The sequence below is a fragment of the Pelobates fuscus genome, chromosome 2, assembly GCF_036172605.1.
Source record: "Pelobates fuscus isolate aPelFus1 chromosome 2, aPelFus1.pri, whole genome shotgun sequence".
In the NCBI taxonomy this organism is placed as follows: Eukaryota; Metazoa; Chordata; class Amphibia; order Anura; family Pelobatidae; genus Pelobates; species Pelobates fuscus.
Genome location: NC_086318.1, coordinates 70,140,255 through 70,160,790, shown reverse-complemented (window position 1 = coordinate 70,160,790; position 20,536 = coordinate 70,140,255). Strand labels below are relative to the sequence as shown.

Sequence of the window (20,536 nt, the reverse complement as noted above, 5' to 3'; positions counted from 1 at the left end):
CCTCTAAGACAACACAGATCCCTTTCTTCAGTTGCAGTTACAAACCGCATGGTTAGACATGTGTAATGATTTTACTGTTTTCTCTGTTCGTGCATTTATTCGCCATCTAATTCACAAGTTTTAATGACTTTGTTCAAGGTTAGGTAATATGTCTAATCCGCACTATGAATACCTAAGCTTTTTATTAGCAAACTAAATTCTAGTGATATTTATATGGCTCCAGTGCTGTTCCTCTAGCCTCTAGAGATTTTGCTCATCATACCTTCAGAGTCTCTGCAGTTAGTATCCATGTCCTACCTTTTACTTCTGTTACATGCCATGTTCTTAAGGCCACCTTAGATTGCCTCTCTATCTTTATGTTCTAATCTGTCACAGCCTTTTTATTTTTTCTATTTCCTGAATGAATATGTCCTTTATGGCCTTGTCTTTCTTTATACTACCCTTTGCTTGCTCGGTATGTGAATAAAAAAATGTTTCCACACCTGGACTCTTAACTCCTATTCCAATTTCAGGAGTCACCAATCTAGACATCATTTAGCCTGAGCTCTATGATGGGTACCATGCATGCAAGGTTTTGCTATTGGTCATTAAAACATTCCTGGGCTCCAACCTGCACTCTGCATCTGTAGTCCTTTAACAAAATGTCATCATTATCATCTTATCCCATATTACATAAACAAAACAAAGTTCACACATTTAAGTTTAGTTTTTTTTTTTCTCATTATTATTTTATAACCAAAATGTAAACTCCATACAATATCTATTTCGTTAAAAAGAAAAAAAGAACATTGAGAATTTTAACATACAACATATGAAAAATTTTACAAAATCAGTTGCCTATTATAGTGATTAATCATACAACAAACATTTAATTAATTATGTTTTAGTCTTTTACTCTAATGGATATAACTAAACATAAACATTACTACAAAGTGTAAAGTACAATAACAATAAAAAGTAGAATATTTGAGACAGGTTTATCGTAAAGGGGCTGTTCGCAACAAAGATCCATTCCTTCAGAAATGACTAAAAGTCATTGGGGTACAATGCACTTTATAAAACTCTCAAGTATGAAATCAAACTCGTTATCAACTACGATAGATAATCTCATTAAACATAAATTAATACATTACATTTCTTGTTGGAAAATTTTTAACAAATACCTAGTCTAATGTATTAATTTATTTAATTCCGAATTTTCTCTTTTAAACAATAAAAAAGTAAGCATGTCTGTGGGCATGCTTTAAACCTCATTAAAATAATAAGCAGTATATTTGTATTAATACGTTCTACATATTTGCATACTGTATGTACTGTATTGCTCAATCCAACCTTGGCGTTGATGTAACAAGCTTTCCAAATGATTCAATACTGTTAGAAAAGACCCCAATGATTAATCTACAAAATAATCCCATAGGCTTTCATGGTGACTTTCACAGATAAACAGTTTGGAAAGTTTTTGTAACAGTATTGAATCGTTTGGAAAGCTTATTAAATTAAGGTATTTTTTATTTATAGCAGTATTGGAGGATGGTTTAGGGGAATTGGAAAGTTCACATCCATGTTTCATCAGCTTTTTAAGATGATATATTGGTCCCAAAATATCATTATGCTGTTCTCTATAACTAAAAAAAGAATGAGATGATCTATGAAAATGATGTAATTAAAAGATCTTTAAGTTATAGATGACACGAAGGATGAAAAAAAGAATTAATAGTTTTACATGAAAGATTATCGATTCTAATTCAAAATTTCCATCTTTTGCCCTCCGGCTGCTGTTTTTTTATTTCCAATAATTCTCTTTCATGGAGTGTAAACCACAAATGTCTTTTTTTTAGAATTACTACTGATATTGATGCATGACGTCTTTTTAAATTAGATTTATATGTCATGGTCTGCACAAAAATATCAAATGGAAGGCCCAACACAAGTGAATGTAAAAAGTAGCTCTTGGGAAAAAAAATCCTTATTGAAATTAGAATCCTCTTATGTTGGAAAAAGAGATACACATATGTAAAATACATATATTAAATGCCTATTCCATAAATGTTTTGACACATTACAATTTGATTGGCGTTTAAATCCTTTTGTAGAGTGCCCTTAATAGAGTATTAATGTTAAGACAGGGCATGTTTGGATGAAACCCACCTTTGTTCAAGTAACAAGAGCAGAATTGTAAATTAAATTCAAGTTATACATATTCCATAGACCCTCAAATTACTTCACCTTACAGATAACGTTTAACAATAAAACCAGGAAAACTCCCATGCTCAGATTTGAAAATGTGATGGAAATGTTTCCTCTGTGCATCTATCTTGCTTCACTATGAGCTACCATGGGCCTCTGGCAGTGTGTAAAACAACTAGATTTATGTGTTCTCTAATGGAGAAATACATCAAGAGTTTGCAGTAGCTATGTTAGGAATGGAATGTATTGAGATGAATAAGGCACCAAAGATCTGAATAGCAATTGCCTCATTTTGCGTGTTTTGAAGAGCTCTTGAAAACTCTTCAAAATCCCCTTCCTAGTCAAGAACGTGCATTGCAAAATGTCCGTGTTTATAGTGCTTAGCAGATGTGAAGGAAACTTTTTTGATCACACATTCTGAACTTTCTATAGGTGTTTACACGGTTTATTGCAGTAAGGTCCTTTGGAAAAAAAAATACTTTTTGAAAATAAATACTTGAGAACAGTCACAATATATTGAATTTATACAAAATGAATTTAGTTCTACTTTCAATCAAAACCATCAGTATTCTATGTAAACGTGAATTTAAAATAAGAGTGTTCTGTGCAAAGTTTCATGGATGATTATGTTCTAAATAAGATATGCAACTGCTTTTTAAATACAATGTTTATAAGAAAAACAAAACAAATAGTGGAAACCACTGAAAAACATGAATCAAGCAATGAAAACTATATGTATCGTAAATATGATTTTTTTTTCAATTTGCTGTTTTTTTAACAATTCTTGTTTCACTATAAGATTGTGGCTTTCTATGTATCACTTTTTTTATTCTAACATGTTGTTAAGATGACTCTGTAGAGATCTCACTCAGGAATCCTGCACATACGTCTACCTAATTTCAAATGCAAGACGTGTATCACGTGCAATGAAATGTGTTTGTTGACAATTTATTAAGCTCAATGTAAGTTGACTACTACCCCCCAAGATTGATTCTCCCTTTTACATGTAATTTAAGTGGCTGAACCTTTTATCAATATCATCAGAAGAAATACATAGAAAAATAGGAAATTGTTTGATATAATTGGAATACAGTACATCAAAACAATACAGACGTTCATATAAAGATAAAACATGTCATAATCTCCAAGTAGGTCTTGTTGGAGGAGAACGATGGATATTAAAGTTGAGTATTCTATTCTAAACTGGTTCTAAAAAAGAATATTTTCCATCACCACCATCAGCTATTCCATAACATGAATATGGGTGAATAAAATATATTGATCGACAAGGAAAAAAGTGTCTAATATTTAGGAATTCTCAGTCTGAAACATATATGGAACTTAGGTAGGAAGAACGATTTTCTTTAAAGAACATTCCCCCAAGTCTTATATGTAAATATAAGTGCGGAAGAACAATTGAAAGGTAGAAATTGAATATTAGTTATAAAATATTACTTTAGAAATGTAAATTGTGTAAATTGTGTTGTCAAAAGTAATTGTCCAAGTTTACAAAACTGTGTTGTCTTCAAGCTCTAAACCATGTCTCATATTACACTGCTCAATACACAAGGCTCCCTAAATTATACCGAATAACACTCTGTCATGACAGATAAATGGGCAATGCCTTGATAGTATTACACATAATCAAATTTTGAAGGAGCATCACTGCGTCGAGATTCATTATAAATTGATTTTTTACTCTTGTCTTCATAGGCTGATGTCTTGTATCCTGGGCTCTTGGCAGACACATGGTAGGAAACACCCTTGTACCTATATCAGAAAGAGAACATAAAATTATTTAATTCAATAAAGAATCAATCTTTAAGTATTTTGGTTGTTTTTATTTTAAAATGATGTTGCTGTTCTGCATATATATATATATATATTATTATATATAATCTATATGTAATCTACGCTAGTAAACCCAACCTACCGCAGCTTGAGGCTGTGCTTCAAAACCAATTCACAGAGGTAGAAAAGTGGATAGCGGATAACAAACTCTTCCTAAACACTGACAAAACTGTTACAATGATCTTTGGAACTGTACCTAAATTACGTAAACTACAAAATCAACAATTGTGTATCAGATGGCAGTCTGCTATTTTAAATATCTAGGTATTTTGCTAGACCTCAATCTATCCTTTGGCCTTCACATTGAAAAAATGTCTTCAAAACTTTTCCCAAAACTAGGTGCCCAGTACAGAAACAAATCCTGCCTAAGCCCTACAGTAAGGAAACATTGATTATGGGGATGTAGTGTATGCACCCGCACCGCAAACCCACCTTAATAAACTTAATAGGTTATATAATTTGTTCTTCCGCTTTGTACTAGAATGTAATGACTTTACCCACCACTGTGACATGTTAAAAGAGCTAAACTGGCTGTCGCTGGAATCCCAACGCACTCTTCATCTTTCCAGCCGTGTGCATAAGAGCATTTCTGGGAAGCTCCCACCCTACCTGAGTAGAATGCTCTCCCTGGATGTTTCCACCTACTATAGCCCCTACTACTACTACTAGCACAATATTTAGCATATCGCAATACAAAAATAAAGTGTCTCGATCCTCCTTTTCCTACAGAGCACCGCAATTATGCAATAACCTCAGGGACACAGTCAAATCTTAATTCAATCTAAAATCTTTCAAGATATCTATTGCAATATACCTCAGCATAGAATGCACCTTTCATGGTTGAATATATTTCTTACCTATTATGTATTAAATTAATATTTGTGTTTATGTGTATTTATATTTATAGTTTGTATATTGTATTTTTGTAATATTGTAACAATACAATGTTTTGTGGACCCAGGACATACTTGAAAACAAGAGAAATCTCAACGTATCCATCCTGGTAAAATATTTTATAAATAAATAAACTCTTGTTTATATATTTATACATTCACACCATGGACCCACTGGTTATAAAGTTCATATGGGTTTAGTCACTGCATAATGTGGGGGGGGGGAACACTGATTTGTCTGTGTTGGAGATATTTCCCAATCACAGTAGTCTAGCTGAAATTGAACAAGTAAATTGAAATCTCACCTAACCTGCTGATAGATGGATATACCCATTGCACTTTTACTATTCAATGTATATTATCATCAATCTTAATCTTATTGATAAAGTGCCAAAACACGAATTCCACAAGTCACATTAGAGGTGAACTAACAAACAGGTAAGACAAGAGGAGTGGGATAAAATTAGACCAGGGGTGAGAATAACATGTATTTCAAACTCAGAAAAAGTTGATTGCTTGGAGTGCTAGCAATAAAATCTAATTTACAAGTGGATTAAACCATTTCAAGTACATTTGAGAACTGACATTTCTTTTTACTTTTTGTGTTTGTCCTAAGGTATCATTTCTAATAAAAAAAAAACACATTTTCCATATTTAAATTTTCAGCAATTAAATAGAAAATATGCAATAGAATAATATATAAATATATATATAAAATGCCAAAATACCATATTGTTGCAGTATGCAATGTAAATTCTTTTTTTTTTTTTTTTGTTGATATATACAAATATAAGAAGTATAATCATATAGATATATACAATAATGGTATATAGGAGTAGAAGTTCTGTAGTAAAGGTATCCATGAATAGACAAATGTTTAGCATACTAGAGAGGTGAAAATGATGAGTTAAGGTGAATGTGATTTCCAAAGAATAGAGATTATTCTTAGATATGGATAACATCAAGGTTGCAAGATGTGATTGAAAAGGAGATGCATAAATAGTCCAAAATATATATGGATTGAGATGGTGAAAAAAGTTAAAGCACTCTAAACATGTTTGTTTTCATTTCAGGAAACATGAGTATATCTAGGAGGATAATTTAGAGAGGTACATAGATATTTGGGAAGATAGGTAGAGTGCAAAGAAATTTAAAAAATAAGCAGCACATAAGTTTGAATATCATAATATTTAAATGCGTCAGTTTTGCTTAAAGTCTATAATTACTTACGTTGTTTCCTCAGGCGTTAGTCCCCTGCATGCTATGCACATCATGACCCCACCAACTAGTGCCAGACCACCGGCCACCCATCCAACAAAAAGTGCAGAGCCAAATGTGTATCTAGAAATAAAGAAAAAAGATAAAGAAACCGGTATGTAACAAAACTGTGATCTTTATGACTTTGAGTTTGAGTTAAATATGTACCCATGTAGGAGTAACTATCTAAGTATTATAAACATTTTACAATCCAGAGGGAAGTTACCTTGTCTGTAGAGTCTGCATGCCTCCCATACCTCCCATTCCACTGATGGCACCCCCAGTGTACATGCTAGCCGTGGTCATCCAGAAGTTTGTTATCAACATGTTTGCAAATACTGAAACTCCAATAATGGAACACAATCCTGAAGAGAAATGTAAGCATTTGTGAAATAAGTGAACAAATACACAAACATGTACATATTCTGGGGCTTTAAAATAAATATATGGATATTTAATGAAACATAAACTACTAGGTTAATTTATTCTCAAGTTACTATTTTTCAAAATATTAGAATATAAAAAATATATGTAATATGATATATCACATCAACATAGGATACACCAATCGCAGATCTATGTTAGACAGTCACTCAAAGTAAATAGATAAATTACTGACAAATACCCACATTTGATTCAACAAGTAATCCATCTAAAATAAAATTAAAACTTAGGATAAACTTATCTTCATCAGATCATATACAACAAATAAAAGGTAAAGGGATACTTAAAGCATCATGACCTCATCAGTGATATGAAGTGATCATGGTACCTGGAGACTGTACATGCTGCACATACTGAGACTGGTGCCAGAGGTATAAATCAACCACCAAGCAGAGTGAATCGGGCATCATTCATTCTTGTTCTGGCCTGGCTATTGTTAATTCTGTACATATTTTCAAGCTGTTGCTCTCTGCCAATGAATAGCTGGCAGAATTGGCATTCAGCTTCTGCGGCTCTGCAGAAGCCAGATGTTATAAGCCAGCAGGAAAGGAGACTCAGTGCCTGATGGGCAAAAAATGGTTTGTCCTATTACCAGGGAAAGGCATCAGGGTATTCCTACCATAATAACCACTAAAGTGAGCTATTGCCGGTATGTTGGTTGGAGTATTCCTTTTCCTTCTTCTTTTCTTTCTTTGGTTCTTTTTCTTTCTTTATTTCTATGGTTACTCCGCCCAAAAACAGTGTTTTACTAAAACACTGTTTTTGGTTGGAATAACCCTTTTTGAACAGATATCATTACCAGTGAATATACACATCTAAGTTCTTCCACTATTGTCCACTTCTGAGTCAAGTAACGAGGAGATGGCCCCTTAAAAATCATTTTTTTCTGACTATTTTTGGTGGGTTTTTTTACGCATTTTAGACCACACTGATTGTTTTGAAGCCTTCATTTTTTGACAATCTTTATTTATCAATGCAGCAATGTTTGGTCAACAAACTATTCACAAGGATGGAAAAAAAGAAAAACCCACAAGACAACCTTGAGTAGAACCCTCATTGGCTAAAAACTTTAAATAGAAACATGCATGAAGTGCAAATAAGAAAAACAAACTAAAGGAAACAAAAGGACTCACACTAATAAATAGGTTAAAGAGGAGAGGGGGGAGGTGGGGAGAAAAGATAACTAGGGAAGACCACCCATGCTCCCCCATTGAAATAGGCAGTAACAAATGTATCATACTAAAAATCCCAACATAATGTGAATAGGCACATACCCAACTCCAACCACAAAAATAAGAACTAATAGTTGTATGACTTATCTTAGCCTCACAGGACCCTGATCAAGCCTTTATTAGATCACTGTTCACATTCCTTGACTGATTGATATGGTAAGAAAGAGTTACGTACCTGCTATGATGAACATGATACCAGCAGTCAAAGTGATGTTGGCTTTGGCTGAGTCTTCCATGCTACCAATTCGGATACACTTCAGTGCAAAGATTGAAATAAGCAAACCAATAGCCCCTAATACAATCCCTACAATCATCAGGGCTCTGCATGCCTGGAACATAGCTGGAAGAAAAAAAAATACACGTTCAAACCACTTGATTACCTCAAATTTGTTAAAGTATAATTCAAAATATATTATACTTATATATCATTTTGAATGTTGCGGTTGGGCCTAAAACAAATATACATTTTCCAAAAAGTATCAAAACTGTTTCAAATCATTGATTAATACAAAAACCATCATCCTGAAAAAAAAATCATGATTTTCATTTGGACAAGGTTTTCTTTCCCTATCTTTTACCCACCAATATTTTTTTCATAAACACACACCTAATTAAAAATTAACAACCATTATCTACGGTGTGTGCTCTTTTTATTTCAAAATGTTGTTGCATTTTTTTTATTTACTTTGTTTACTTGACTATAGGGTAGGTTGTCAAGGCACAGCTTGATATACAATGGTATTTACATGTATCCCATGATGCAGTGTGTTACACAAAGCATCATGGGACATTTGCCTGATGCTACTGTTCATGCTTGGCATTACCATGAGAAGATAATCATACACATATGTTTGAGTGCCATTTTGGGAAGATGTCAGCGCCTACCAATAAAAAGACTTGTTGCTGAGGTAATTGTGTTTTATACTTACATCCTCTGCATACTTCAACTAAGTATACCCTTTACCACTACAACCACCTTTAATATTTCAACATTTATTTAAAGTGGAGATCCCCTTGTTTATGTGCTATGAAAGTATATAGATGAGGTGAGAGACAGATATTTGGCGATAACCTCTAAATGGACGTGATAACCAAAAGGAGAAGACCACTTAAATATATGTTTAACCCCTTAAGGACACATGACATGTGTGACATGTCATGATTCCCTTTTATTCCAGACGTTTGGTCCTTAAGGGGTTAAGCAAGTTTTCCTTCCCAAAGGCAAAATATGCTGAAATAAATTAAATTAATTATCAGCCAGGGATATATTTTAATATTATTGACTGCCTGCTTTTTTTTTCTGCTCTCATTAGCTACGTACTGGACACATTCAAGACCAGTTAACAGAAAAATCGTTCTAACTATGATCGGTGTTTATGAATTGTTAAATGACATATGGTATTGTCTTAGTACACTTTGAAAAATACATACATTGCATTGAAATAAAATGACAAATCATATGAATCCTAATCAGACCAAACAAATTACTTTGAAATGGGAGTCCCATTATTCATTACCAGGGTGTGGACTGTAAGGAAATAGTGAATACATAGAAGGAACTTACTGATAAGAGCAGCACACCCGTACTACTGATAAGACATGTTCTGCTTCATATAACAAAGACCTACATTTATTAAAGTGACATTATTCTTTCTTGTTCCTTAGTTCTATTCTGAATCATACCCTATATACTAAATCTGAGTAGAATTGATTTTATGTAGAACTCTTTTTGAAGAAGTAAAATAAATAGTTTTTTTTAAGCGCACATTTCCTGTAATAGAAAATTGGCACCAATTTCTAAATATGAGAAGATCTTTGACTTTCTAGGCACTTGTAAATCCTTACAGATAGCATTTTGAAGAGGCATAGATGAGTGTTTGTCCATTTCACCACTAAAATTTAAACTTAGTCAATTCTGTTATACAACACATAGAGGTTTATTCACTAAACTCTGTATTCTAGTTAAAATAATCTTAAAATAGCCAAACTGGGACTTTACCTTAGTTGGAAAATATGTTATCCTTAATGCTGACATTTATTACAATTCACAGTATAGTGGATAACTCTGCATATAACACAGATTAGTCATGTAGATTAAAAACAGTGCAGCACATATATGATATATGGTATTTGGAGTAGGTTGATTAGTTATACACAGTGATGGGTGCATAATAATACAATTTCTTGGAAAACTCTAATTAAATGATAAATAATTGCTATTGTCTGTATATTTATGTTCCCATTTAAGACAAAGCTAATGGGAGGGCTAGAGGGATTAAGAGAGAGATACAAAGAGCTGAAGCTAAATCCAGTATCAAATATGGGAAAATATTATCTCTTAGTGAGCTGCCAAAAATGTTCCATAACTTATTATGTAATATTATTAGAAGATTTTCTCCATTAAACACAAACGTGTATATATATATATATATATATATATATATATATATATATATATATATAATTGGAAATGACCACACTCCAAGGACTTGATGATAGTAAAAATAAAATTTAACTTTTATTCTATATCATTTAAAAATATTGATGTTTCAGCCCCAATACATGGGCTTTTATCAGGATGGCAATAAACATATATATACTTGCTTTTCCCACAGAAATCACAAATCTATATCAGCTAATATCTATACATCAATCTATCTATCTATCTATCTATCTATCTATCTATCTATCTAATCTATATATATATACTGCCGCCTTTTTGGATATATATATATATATATATATATATATATATATATATATATATATATATATATATATATATATATATATATATTTATAGATTAGATAGATAGATAGATGATAAATAGATAGTTAATTCATTTTGCCAGGTAGTCACTTTCCACTCCCTATATTTAAATAGTTAGAACACATTCAACTATGTGACTTCATGATTCCTATTTCCCTTCCTTCTAAAATGGTACATTTGTACATGTTTTCCACTAAGACGAATTCTGTATTTCTATTTATAAAGAAAATCGAAATGACCTGGTAAGCCGAGAATGGTAAAGTAAGGTCGGCACTCCGTAAATCCAGAACTCTGCCTTACACAGCTTCTCCACAGACCCTGATACTGGAATACTGCAGTCACTGGGTTATCATAGAGATCTTGTGTACTCCACATGTCCAGTACAGTTGCTGCGATGATCCCAGCGAAGCCCAGGGCTGAGACAACAAAGCCCAAGGTTTGGCACATTGTAACCGACATGATGGCGTGAAAAATCCCAGCTTGTTCTTTCTGTTGCTTCTGCTCTACTGGACTCCCTTTCTCAAGGGCAGCTATCACCACCTCTTTCTCCTCTTGCTTTGTTTGCTCAATATGTTTTCATAAGATAGCTGGGTTTCGCCTTCATTGTGGGCATGTATGGTTGAGTTTCACTTGACATTCAGTATCACAATATAAAGGCAGAGAGGTAGGGACATGATGATGTCATGACCATAAGATTGCTACGTCAAAAAAGTACGCCACAACAACAGTTTCACTCATATCCAGTCTATTACTAATTTCCGTTTACCTAATAAAGTCACTGACCTTTCATATAAATACATATTTAAACATGTAGTGGATCAAAGAAAAAAAATTGATGTGTTTTCCATTAATGTGGATCTAACTCCGATACTGTAAACATATTCACTGCTTTCACAGTACATCCTAAACTCATCAAACTGTAAATTTGCCGTTGTAAACTCAAGTTGTGGAAAGTGAGACCAGACTGAAGTCAGAGAATATAATATACTCAAAATAGCAACAAGTAAATATATATTAAGTGTAGATTGCTATGAAATATAACAAAACCAATCAAAATGTCATAATTTATTCTCATGTTCTAGGTCAAAGGACAATGGTTATCTAATTGTAATATAATAATCCTTTATTAAGTTTTAAAAGGAAATAGGTTTTTATGTAAAACAATAAGAAAAAAACACTTCTCAACTTTTAGTATATGACAGGATAATCCAGCTACATGCACCTTAGGTCAGGCAGTGTTTGAACAGTTTGTCTCTCTGGTCTTCCCTGCTTCACTCTTTGCCCAGAAGACTATAGTTTGAGACTGTCAATTTTCTGTTTAACTAATTTCTGTCTGAAAAATCGCATTTACATTGCAGGGTTAAAATGAAAGGGACACTGCAATGAGATTCCTTCAGGATGAAGAGGTATAGGAGACTGTGGTGTTCTTTAAAAAAAAAAAAAAAATATATATATATATATATATATATATATATATATACTTTCTTTTCAAACTTGATGAAATAAATATTATATTTAAAACAAAAAAAATCAATTTAAAACTGTGATACAGAAAGACCCATAATCATTCAGCATTGGCCAGGAAGGTCAGAAATGTCTAAACCAAACCATGAAATTGTAACAATTGTAAATATTTTATCAGAAAACCTGATACTTTATCAATCAGCTATATGCTATTAATTGTCTAGCAAGAAGAAGCAACATAAGAAGGTAGAGAAATACCAAGGACTGAAAGAGGAGCTAGAAAGAATGTTAAGGGACTCTCCAGTGCCAGGAAAACATATCTGTTTTCCTGGCACTGCAGGACCCTGCAGTGCCCCTCTCCCTCCCACCCCATCCCATGTTGCTGTAGGGTTTAAAACCCCTTCAGTGACTTATCTGAATCCAGGGCCGATGTATCTCAGCACTGAGTCAGGCTCCGCTCATGCTCCTCCCCTGCCGACGTCAGCCAGCGGGGATACCTAATGCGCATGCGTGCCAATGGCCGCGCACGCATTAGACCTTTCCCATAGGAAAGCATTATTCAAAGATTTCCTATGGGAATTCCGGTGACACTGGAGGTCCTCATGCATAGAGGGAGGATGGCCAGCGTCGTTTAAAACACTTTTCGTGTTCTAAGAACACGGAAGTCCCTCTAGTGGCTGTCTGATAGACAGCCACTAGAGGAGGACTTGACCCTGCAAGGTAATTATTGCAGTTTATAAAAACTGCAATAATTACACATGCAGTGTTAAGGGTGGTGGGAGTTGGCACCCAGACCACTCCAATGGGCTGGGCAGAAGCGGTCTGGGTGCCTGGTGTGCCCCTTTAAGAGTGAAGGTAGTAGAACAGTAGTAGTGATAGACGCACAAGCTGGTAGAGTGGCTTCAGCAGATTCCAAATGGGACATCTGGGATCTCAGTCTAGAAGAGATCAGTTCTAGAACAGCTAAGATACTGTGCGGAACACTCACACTCCCATGCTTCTAGTGGAGGAACCAAGAATGAGGAATGCACACATTTCTTTTTACCAACCAGAAGGGTATATATAACTTATATGTTGCTCTTCGATAAGTAAGCCAATGGTCATTGACACCTGAATGTAGTATGTTCTTTGCTCAGCTCCCTCGCGCGCCGCAGAGTGAGGCTGAGAGCCGGAATATGACGTCATATTCCGGCTCCCAGCCTCACTCTGCGGCGCGCGAGGGAGCTGAGCAGAGTGCTCAGGGGAAGTGCTCCCTCGCCAGCCGCCCAGCAGCCCGCACGCCCAGCAGCCACTGGACCACCAGGGAGAAAAAGACCCCCCCCCCCAGCATTCCCAAAGGTAAGGAGGCTGGGGGGTAGGTTAGATAAAAAAAAATGTGTTAATGTGAGTGAGTGTGTGTGTGTGTCTGTTAGTGTGTGTCTGTTAGTGTGTGTGTGTGTCTGCCTAAGGTAGGTGTTAAAAAAAAAAAACACGCTATTATATTCTGTGAGACTTGAAATTTAGTGAATGAGTGAGTGCCCTGGATTTTTTTTATTACTTATTCAGAGAGAGAGAGAGAGAGAGAGAGAGAGAGAGAGAGAGAGAGAGAGTGTGTGTGTGTGTGTGTGTGTGTGCGTGTTTTTTATTTTTTTTAAATTCAATACCATTTCTAATTATGAAAACTCCAAGCAGAGAGTGACTAATGGTAATTGTACAATGTAGCATACAGAGAGTCTCATTCACTTAGGAAGAAAACATCTGCTCCAGCTTCCTATAATATACCTTTATACCTTTTATTAGAATTTTATAAAAGACATTTCTGTGCATTCATTTATTTTTCTGAGCATGTACATTAAGTTCCATGTGCACAAGGACTCGTAAGTGAAAGAAGTTCAAGTAACATGAATTTGAGGTCAATGACTAAATATTTTTTTTTTTTATAATTCAAAGGCTGCGTTGATAGTTTATTAGAAAAAAATAATTATCTTGGGGATGGCATACTTTTATACACAGAGAGACCAATTTAGCTTTAGTAGCAAAATGCATGCATTGTTAAAAAAAAAGTGCACAAATTGTGATTGCATGATTATTGCATGATCTGAGAATTTAGAATTATTTGTTCTTACTGTGTCGCAGTATTTGCACAAAAAACGCAAAAAAAAATAACTTTTTGGATTGCTTGGAAAAATGACTCATGTACTTTATTTTCTTGTTGCTGCCACAAAAAGCATGCAAAACTACTTCCTATCATTGAATTTTAGCTTTTAACAGTACAAAAAATGTAAAATGTGTATAAATACCTAACAGAATCTTGCCCGAGTTCAACACATTAGACACATACATACAATAGAATGGTACATTTTGTTTGGGATTGATTCCATTCAGACAAAATTACATTAAATTTTATAAACATAAACTACATAAACTTTTATATCGTAGGGGCAAACCTCATAGATGGGTTGAGGCAGGGAAACCTACTTGATTAGCGATTAGAGTTTTACCATTTTGATGGGAAGCAGCAGACCAATGGGACCACACTTTAAAATGGGTGCTATATGACTCTAGTTATCCTACTAAACATCTCTTCATAAAGTAAGGCCAAGGATAACTTGTCAATCACTGTAGAAAGGGTAGGTGACAAGACAGACTCCCTTGCTTGGTTGCAATCAGTATACTCATAACCATTTTAACCCCTTAAGGACACATGACATGTGTGATTCCCTTTTATTCCAGAAGTTTGGTCCTTAAGGGGTTAAGGTCCCTTGTAGGATATCTGGGAACATATCTAATAGATAAATCTCAGGCAATTTTAACCATACATGGACTAATTGAGCTACTTGCAAATATGAGACTTTGAAAACATCTCTCTGGGTTGGTCAATAATTAACCTGGATATTATTCTCCAGAGCTGTTACTACACCTGACTTTAAACAAGTCACGTCTTTGTCATTCCAAAGACAGCCCCTCGCCCCACCAAAAAATTTACACGTTTTGATTGTACAGTTATTGCATGATTGCATATGGAATTTAGAATTAATTGTTCTTATTGTTTTGCAGTAGAAATGTCCCGAACAGTTCGCCGGCTATGTTCGCTGGCGAATAGTTCCTGGCGAACTGTTCGGGACATCTCTATTTTGCAGTATTTGCATAAAAAATCTAACTGAAACCTCTTTAATGGATTTTATCACAGGTTGTGAAGTAAAATTTCAAGGAATAAATACTCATGCACTTCACTTTTTTTTCGCAGCTGCAAAAAGCACATAAAACTACTTCATAGCTCAATGTATGCTCCTATAGCTCAGATCCATAGGATAACTTGATATACTATAGCTAACTCATACAAAATCAAGTTGATCAAGCAAGGAATGTTTACTTTAACGTTATGTAGGAATGTCTATTTGAAAAGATCTAATCATGACCATTTCTTGTTAATTATGACCTTTGTGGTTACATGAAAAATATCTTTGTCATGGAAGGAAATACTCAAACAGTATTTACTATTTATTGCTCTATATTGTCCCCCAGACCTCTGTAGTGGTTATGATCCGAGAAGTGCCCTAGCCCTCCTGTCAAAGGGGAAAACTATTTAAATGGTTTCCCCCATTATCAGGGTCCCCTCCAGGCTCCAATGCTCCTTGGTGTCCTGGTGACGTGCTTCTGGCTTCTGCAGAACTAATCTTGACCATCGGAATTCATTGGATGAGAGCATCAGCTGATTGATCTCAGCAAATGTCTGAGATTCTGTACAATGAAAGTTGTCCAGAATTGACATTTGCCTGAAATGCTAGTTCCGGGCTGGCTGATGACACCCAAATGATTCTGCTGGAGGTGAAGTTACATAGCAAAACTCTACACATACAGATTCCAGACACCTTGACCTCTTCAATCAGCGAAGTGGTCATGGTACTTCGAGTAAACCTTTAAGTCTGTCTGCTGCAATAGCTTCAATGAGCTTTTAGTAGCTAACAGCTGTACACATCATGACTAGATGACACCCAATTCTAGTAAACAAATGTGGATTTAATTTATGAAGACAGGGATTGGATGTGTGCACACTGATCCATCATTGGTTGAGAAGAGTTCATATATACCCTGGAAGACATTTTGTGAAAAGGAAGACATTTTGGAAAAGGGAAAGGGGGCAGATTTAAGATGCTGAAGGCTGCAAAACTTTTTACTATTAGCTAAAATAAAAATATTTGAATAGGGAGAACAATACAGAATAAATATGAGGCCAAATCTACCATGTTATTTTTAAAAATGTCATCTAATTAAATTATAAATATTGTATCTATTTTCCACTCCCCCTTTCTGACTGTCCAGCTTTTAGCACCTTTGATTGGATAGTCAGTTATGAGTCAATGCTTAACGTTTTGTAGCTGTCCGTAGCTATTCAAAATAAGTTGCTCTTTGTGTCTGATGTATTTTCTCAGGAGCTTTTGAAAATCAACAGACCATTGCAAAATAGTGAGCATTGGGTCACATGTCTGACAATCTGACCAAAGGTGCATAAAGATGGCTGTCAGAATGGGGGAGTGGGAAATGCAGGGAAGTAATTTTTACAAGAGGTTTATTACAGGATAGGAATCTTAAAATACCCCCACACTCAGCAAAAAAATAGTTTAGGATAATCAACTGTTTTTATTGCTTTTATAGGTCTGGATTTTTTTTAAAACTATTATATCAAAGAATCAAACAAAATATAAAACTGTCTCTACGTCTATAAAATCGTACAAGATTTTATGACTCTTGAAAGATTTAAAATTATTTATCATCAACATGGCTATGACAGAAGAGGAAATATTCTGACATTTTTTGAAACAGCTTTTCACAGATTGAATGGCCAAATGATTTAATATTAGCTAAAGAGAACAAGATATCGAAGTTAGTAGGCATCAGTAATCCCATGGCTAATGCAACAATTATCTTCGAAATGCCACCTATCGACATGTACGTCTGATTTAAACACATTCAGGGTGAGAATGGTTGGAAATTCATAGCTCATTTAAAAACAGAGGTATTTCCTCAGAAGTCAAAGTGAATTGGAAGTGATTTTTTTTTTAAATTTAAGGCCAGAGTTGTTGTACTGAAAACATGGCTGACTTGGTGCAGTAAGGACGTCAGAAATGCCCAACCTGAATTTCAACTTGCTCTGTTTTCAGAGTTATTTCCAAGTGAAATATTTTTGGCACAAATCGAGTTTTTGTTTTTTCCAATGTATCATTATTATAGAATTTTTGTTTTTAACAGTACAATATCAAAGGTGTATAAATACATTACAGACTTTTGCCAGAATGTAACACATTATTAAACAATCACTGTAGAAAGGGTAGGTGAAAATACAGATTCCGATGCACTCACTATAAATTGCTTGGCTGCTATCAGTATATGCATAATTATTTTCTATCCAGTCACTTGTAGGAAATCTGGGAACATGCCGAATAGATATATGCCAAGCAAAAAAAACTAGCTTTTAACCATACTTAGCATGAAAGAATTGAGCAAAGTGAGTTTCTTGCAAATATGAGAACATATCTCTGTGTTACATTGTTACATGGTCGAAAAGAGACTTGCGTCCATCAAGTTCAGCCTTTCTAAATAACTAACCTGGACAGTTTGCTCCAGAGCTGTTACTACACCTGACTTTAAACAAGTCACTACCTTGTCATTCCTAAAACAGGCCATGCAAGATAGACACATTTAGTTACCCTTCATTTCTGTGTTACTAGATCATGTCTCAAATTTAATCAGAGAGAGAAAAAAAGTGAATGTGAAAATATTATTATGACAATTCTAAAGTGAAATTATATTGACTATAAAATAAAATAAAAAATCAATGTCACTTCTGCTACCAATTATAACTTTATTTTGATTATTATTATTAACTGCAGATATGTTTTAATATATTAGTTCAATCATGAATGCACAGAGCAGTGGGGTTAATATGTTATAATATGTGCTTCCCATTAATTGTGCATGCATGTAGAAATGTAGTGAGCAATAGTATATTCAATGTACTAATCTATACCTATAAAGCACTGACCAAATCTAACCCCTCCTATATTTCTTCACTGATCCACAGATATGCCCCTTCTCGGTCTCTCCGCTCTGCCCATGCCTGCTTTTCCTGTCTGCTGCTCGCACCCATACAGCCAACTCACGCTTGCAGGACTTCTCATGGGTGGCTCCTTTCCTTTGGAATAGCCTGCCTACGACCATCAAGCTCTCCCCTAGTCTTCAATCATTTAAAAAGTGCTTCAAAACCCATCTCTTTAGGAAGCTTATGGCCTTCCAGAGTAACCTCTACCTCACTTACCTATCCCTTGCTCTCTCCTAAAGGACAGAACTATATTCTCTCCTTCAGCTCTGCTTCCCTCCACCTAGTTTGATTGCTACCTCCTGTCCTCTTGGGTTTTTTACGCCCATCTCCTATTGACTGTAAGCTTGTTTGAGCAGGGCCCTCTTCAACTTATTGTTCCTGTAAGTTTTTGTAATTGTCATTTATTGTTAAATCTCCCCCTTTGATAATATTGTAAAGCGCTACGGAATATGCTGGTGCTTTAAAAATACCAGTAATAATAATAAAAACTGTTTGTTTTTTTGTTACATATGTCATGTTTTGAATAGCTAATTCTACCTAATTACCAAAATGTTCAGTTCGGCTAAGGACCATACTGAATATTATTAAATAAAATCCAACATTTAGCGGGTTGAGAATCATTGGAAATATAGTTTAAAAAAAAAACGAGAAAAAAACTGCTTGCCAGAGTTAGCCACCACTGCTCTAGAAATAATGACATTTTGAAAAGCAGTTGGGGTAAATTTGGATTTAATTAATTAGGTTGGTGAATGTTTTTTTTTCTATTTTCTCTTCAGTGTTGCCAGCTCACCTGTAACTAACTATATAGTGGATAAATGTGTAATGTATTAATGTTAAGAGCTGTTCATTGAATGCAACCTATACATTACATCATTTGAATGAATAAATGAGAAGAAAAAACATTTGCACACAAACATCAAAAAATATTTCAATGAAAGTATATTGCTCGCTATTCACATTTAAATAAACATTCTATCCAATAATAGCTATTATTTAAATTGTGCCAATAAATCCTGCAGTGCTGTACAATTTGTGAACTATAGTGTATTGTTCTTGAACATTGAAGTGTTAATGAAAGGGAAAATTATACATAAGAACCTTGTGGAACTGAAGGTTTAAAAATTACTCTTCTTAGCTTTATCAGCTTAACATGGTCTGTAAAGAGGACCACCTATCACCATGAGTGTACTTATGTAATGAGCAATTTTATTTGACAGAATCTTCTGTTTGTCACAGGCCCTTGTGTAGGATGTGCTCTGTTCTCAGATGTTTAGGCCTACTGAACTATTGACGTTCTTTAGAATTCTTAATTCCACATATCAAACCCAAGCTTTCTATTTTATTAAGATCTGAAAACTAACATTATAGTCATTGCATTTATGTGTCTACCACTTTTCAAATCTTAGTGAATTTTGGTCACTTCACCATATAGTAACTCCTAGGACCACTCATGAACCACATGATATGGAATTAGGTAATCTCTAACAGTGGCTAGTTAGTGATCTTTTAACCCCTTAAGGACCAAACTTCTGGAATAAAAGGGAATCATGACATGTCACACATGTCATGTGTCCTTAAGGGGTTAATGATGTTTTCCTTGTTTGTCTTACTGTTTGAAGCACAAGATCACACATGGAGTCAATATACCATGCCCCAGCTTTTCTGAATCACAGAAGATATAGGTATAGTTAAATCCATGCATTCTGCAGCCACATTTATATGAATTAAATGCATTAAGCTTAGAAGCAAATTTAAACTTTTGCTCTCACCTGGTAATCCCAGGATGGTAAAATATGATCGGCATTCAGTGAACCCAGAGCTTTCCTTAACACAGGTTTGCCACAAGCCTTGGTAGTTGAAGACCGCAGTCACTGGGTTATTGTACATATCCTGGGTACTCCATTGGTTCATAACTGTTGCCGCAGTTATTCCAGCCACCCCAACAGCTGAGATTACGAATCCCAGGCACTGACAGATGGTTACAGCCATTATCACCTTGAATGCACTAAAGAGGATGAAGTTTGAAGATCAGCCTGCACATTGAGTATCCGAGCTGTTGAGATGCAGTGTTTTTACTCTGGTAGCATTGAATACGTCATGTATGAGACAGACTAAAACATGTAAAAAAGTACCGCCCAATACCTAATCTGATGGAAGCAGATAAGTGCAGCTTTCTGTACCAGGAGGCCTTTGTTACAGTCAACTATATGTATTTACACTGCACATGGCCCCATTTCTCCACCCATATCATACTCATGACTAACAACCAGTTTAGTTGTAGATTCAGCAGAACAGATTTTAAATAAAGCAGAGTTCAAGGGATGGGGTTGTTGGCTTTTGGAGGCATTTGGTTAAAACT

At 34.8% G+C, this 20,536-nt stretch overlaps 1 protein-coding gene across 2 annotated transcripts; it reads right to left on the bottom strand.

The window, feature by feature from the left end:
- Nucleotides 1–2,923: 2,923 nt before the first annotated feature.
- Nucleotides 2,924–20,296, bottom strand: CLDN18 (claudin 18). Of its 2 annotated transcripts, none has more exons than XM_063442243.1 (5): nt 19,947–20,296; nt 8,040–8,204; nt 6,415–6,553; nt 6,162–6,272; nt 2,924–3,957 (listed from the first exon to the last, which is right to left on the bottom strand). In XM_063442243.1, the coding sequence occupies exons 1-5, from the start codon at nt 20,164–20,166 to the stop codon at nt 3,822–3,824; spliced, it is 771 nt and encodes a 256-aa protein (XP_063298313.1). In that variant the 5' UTR covers nt 20,167–20,296; the 3' UTR covers nt 2,924–3,821. The 2 variants fall into 2 exon arrangements, with proteins under 2 accessions (XP_063298313.1, XP_063298314.1); XM_063442244.1 differs by lacking the exon at nt 19,947–20,296 and adding an exon at nt 10,874–11,251.
- Nucleotides 20,297–20,536: the final 240 nt, after the last annotated feature.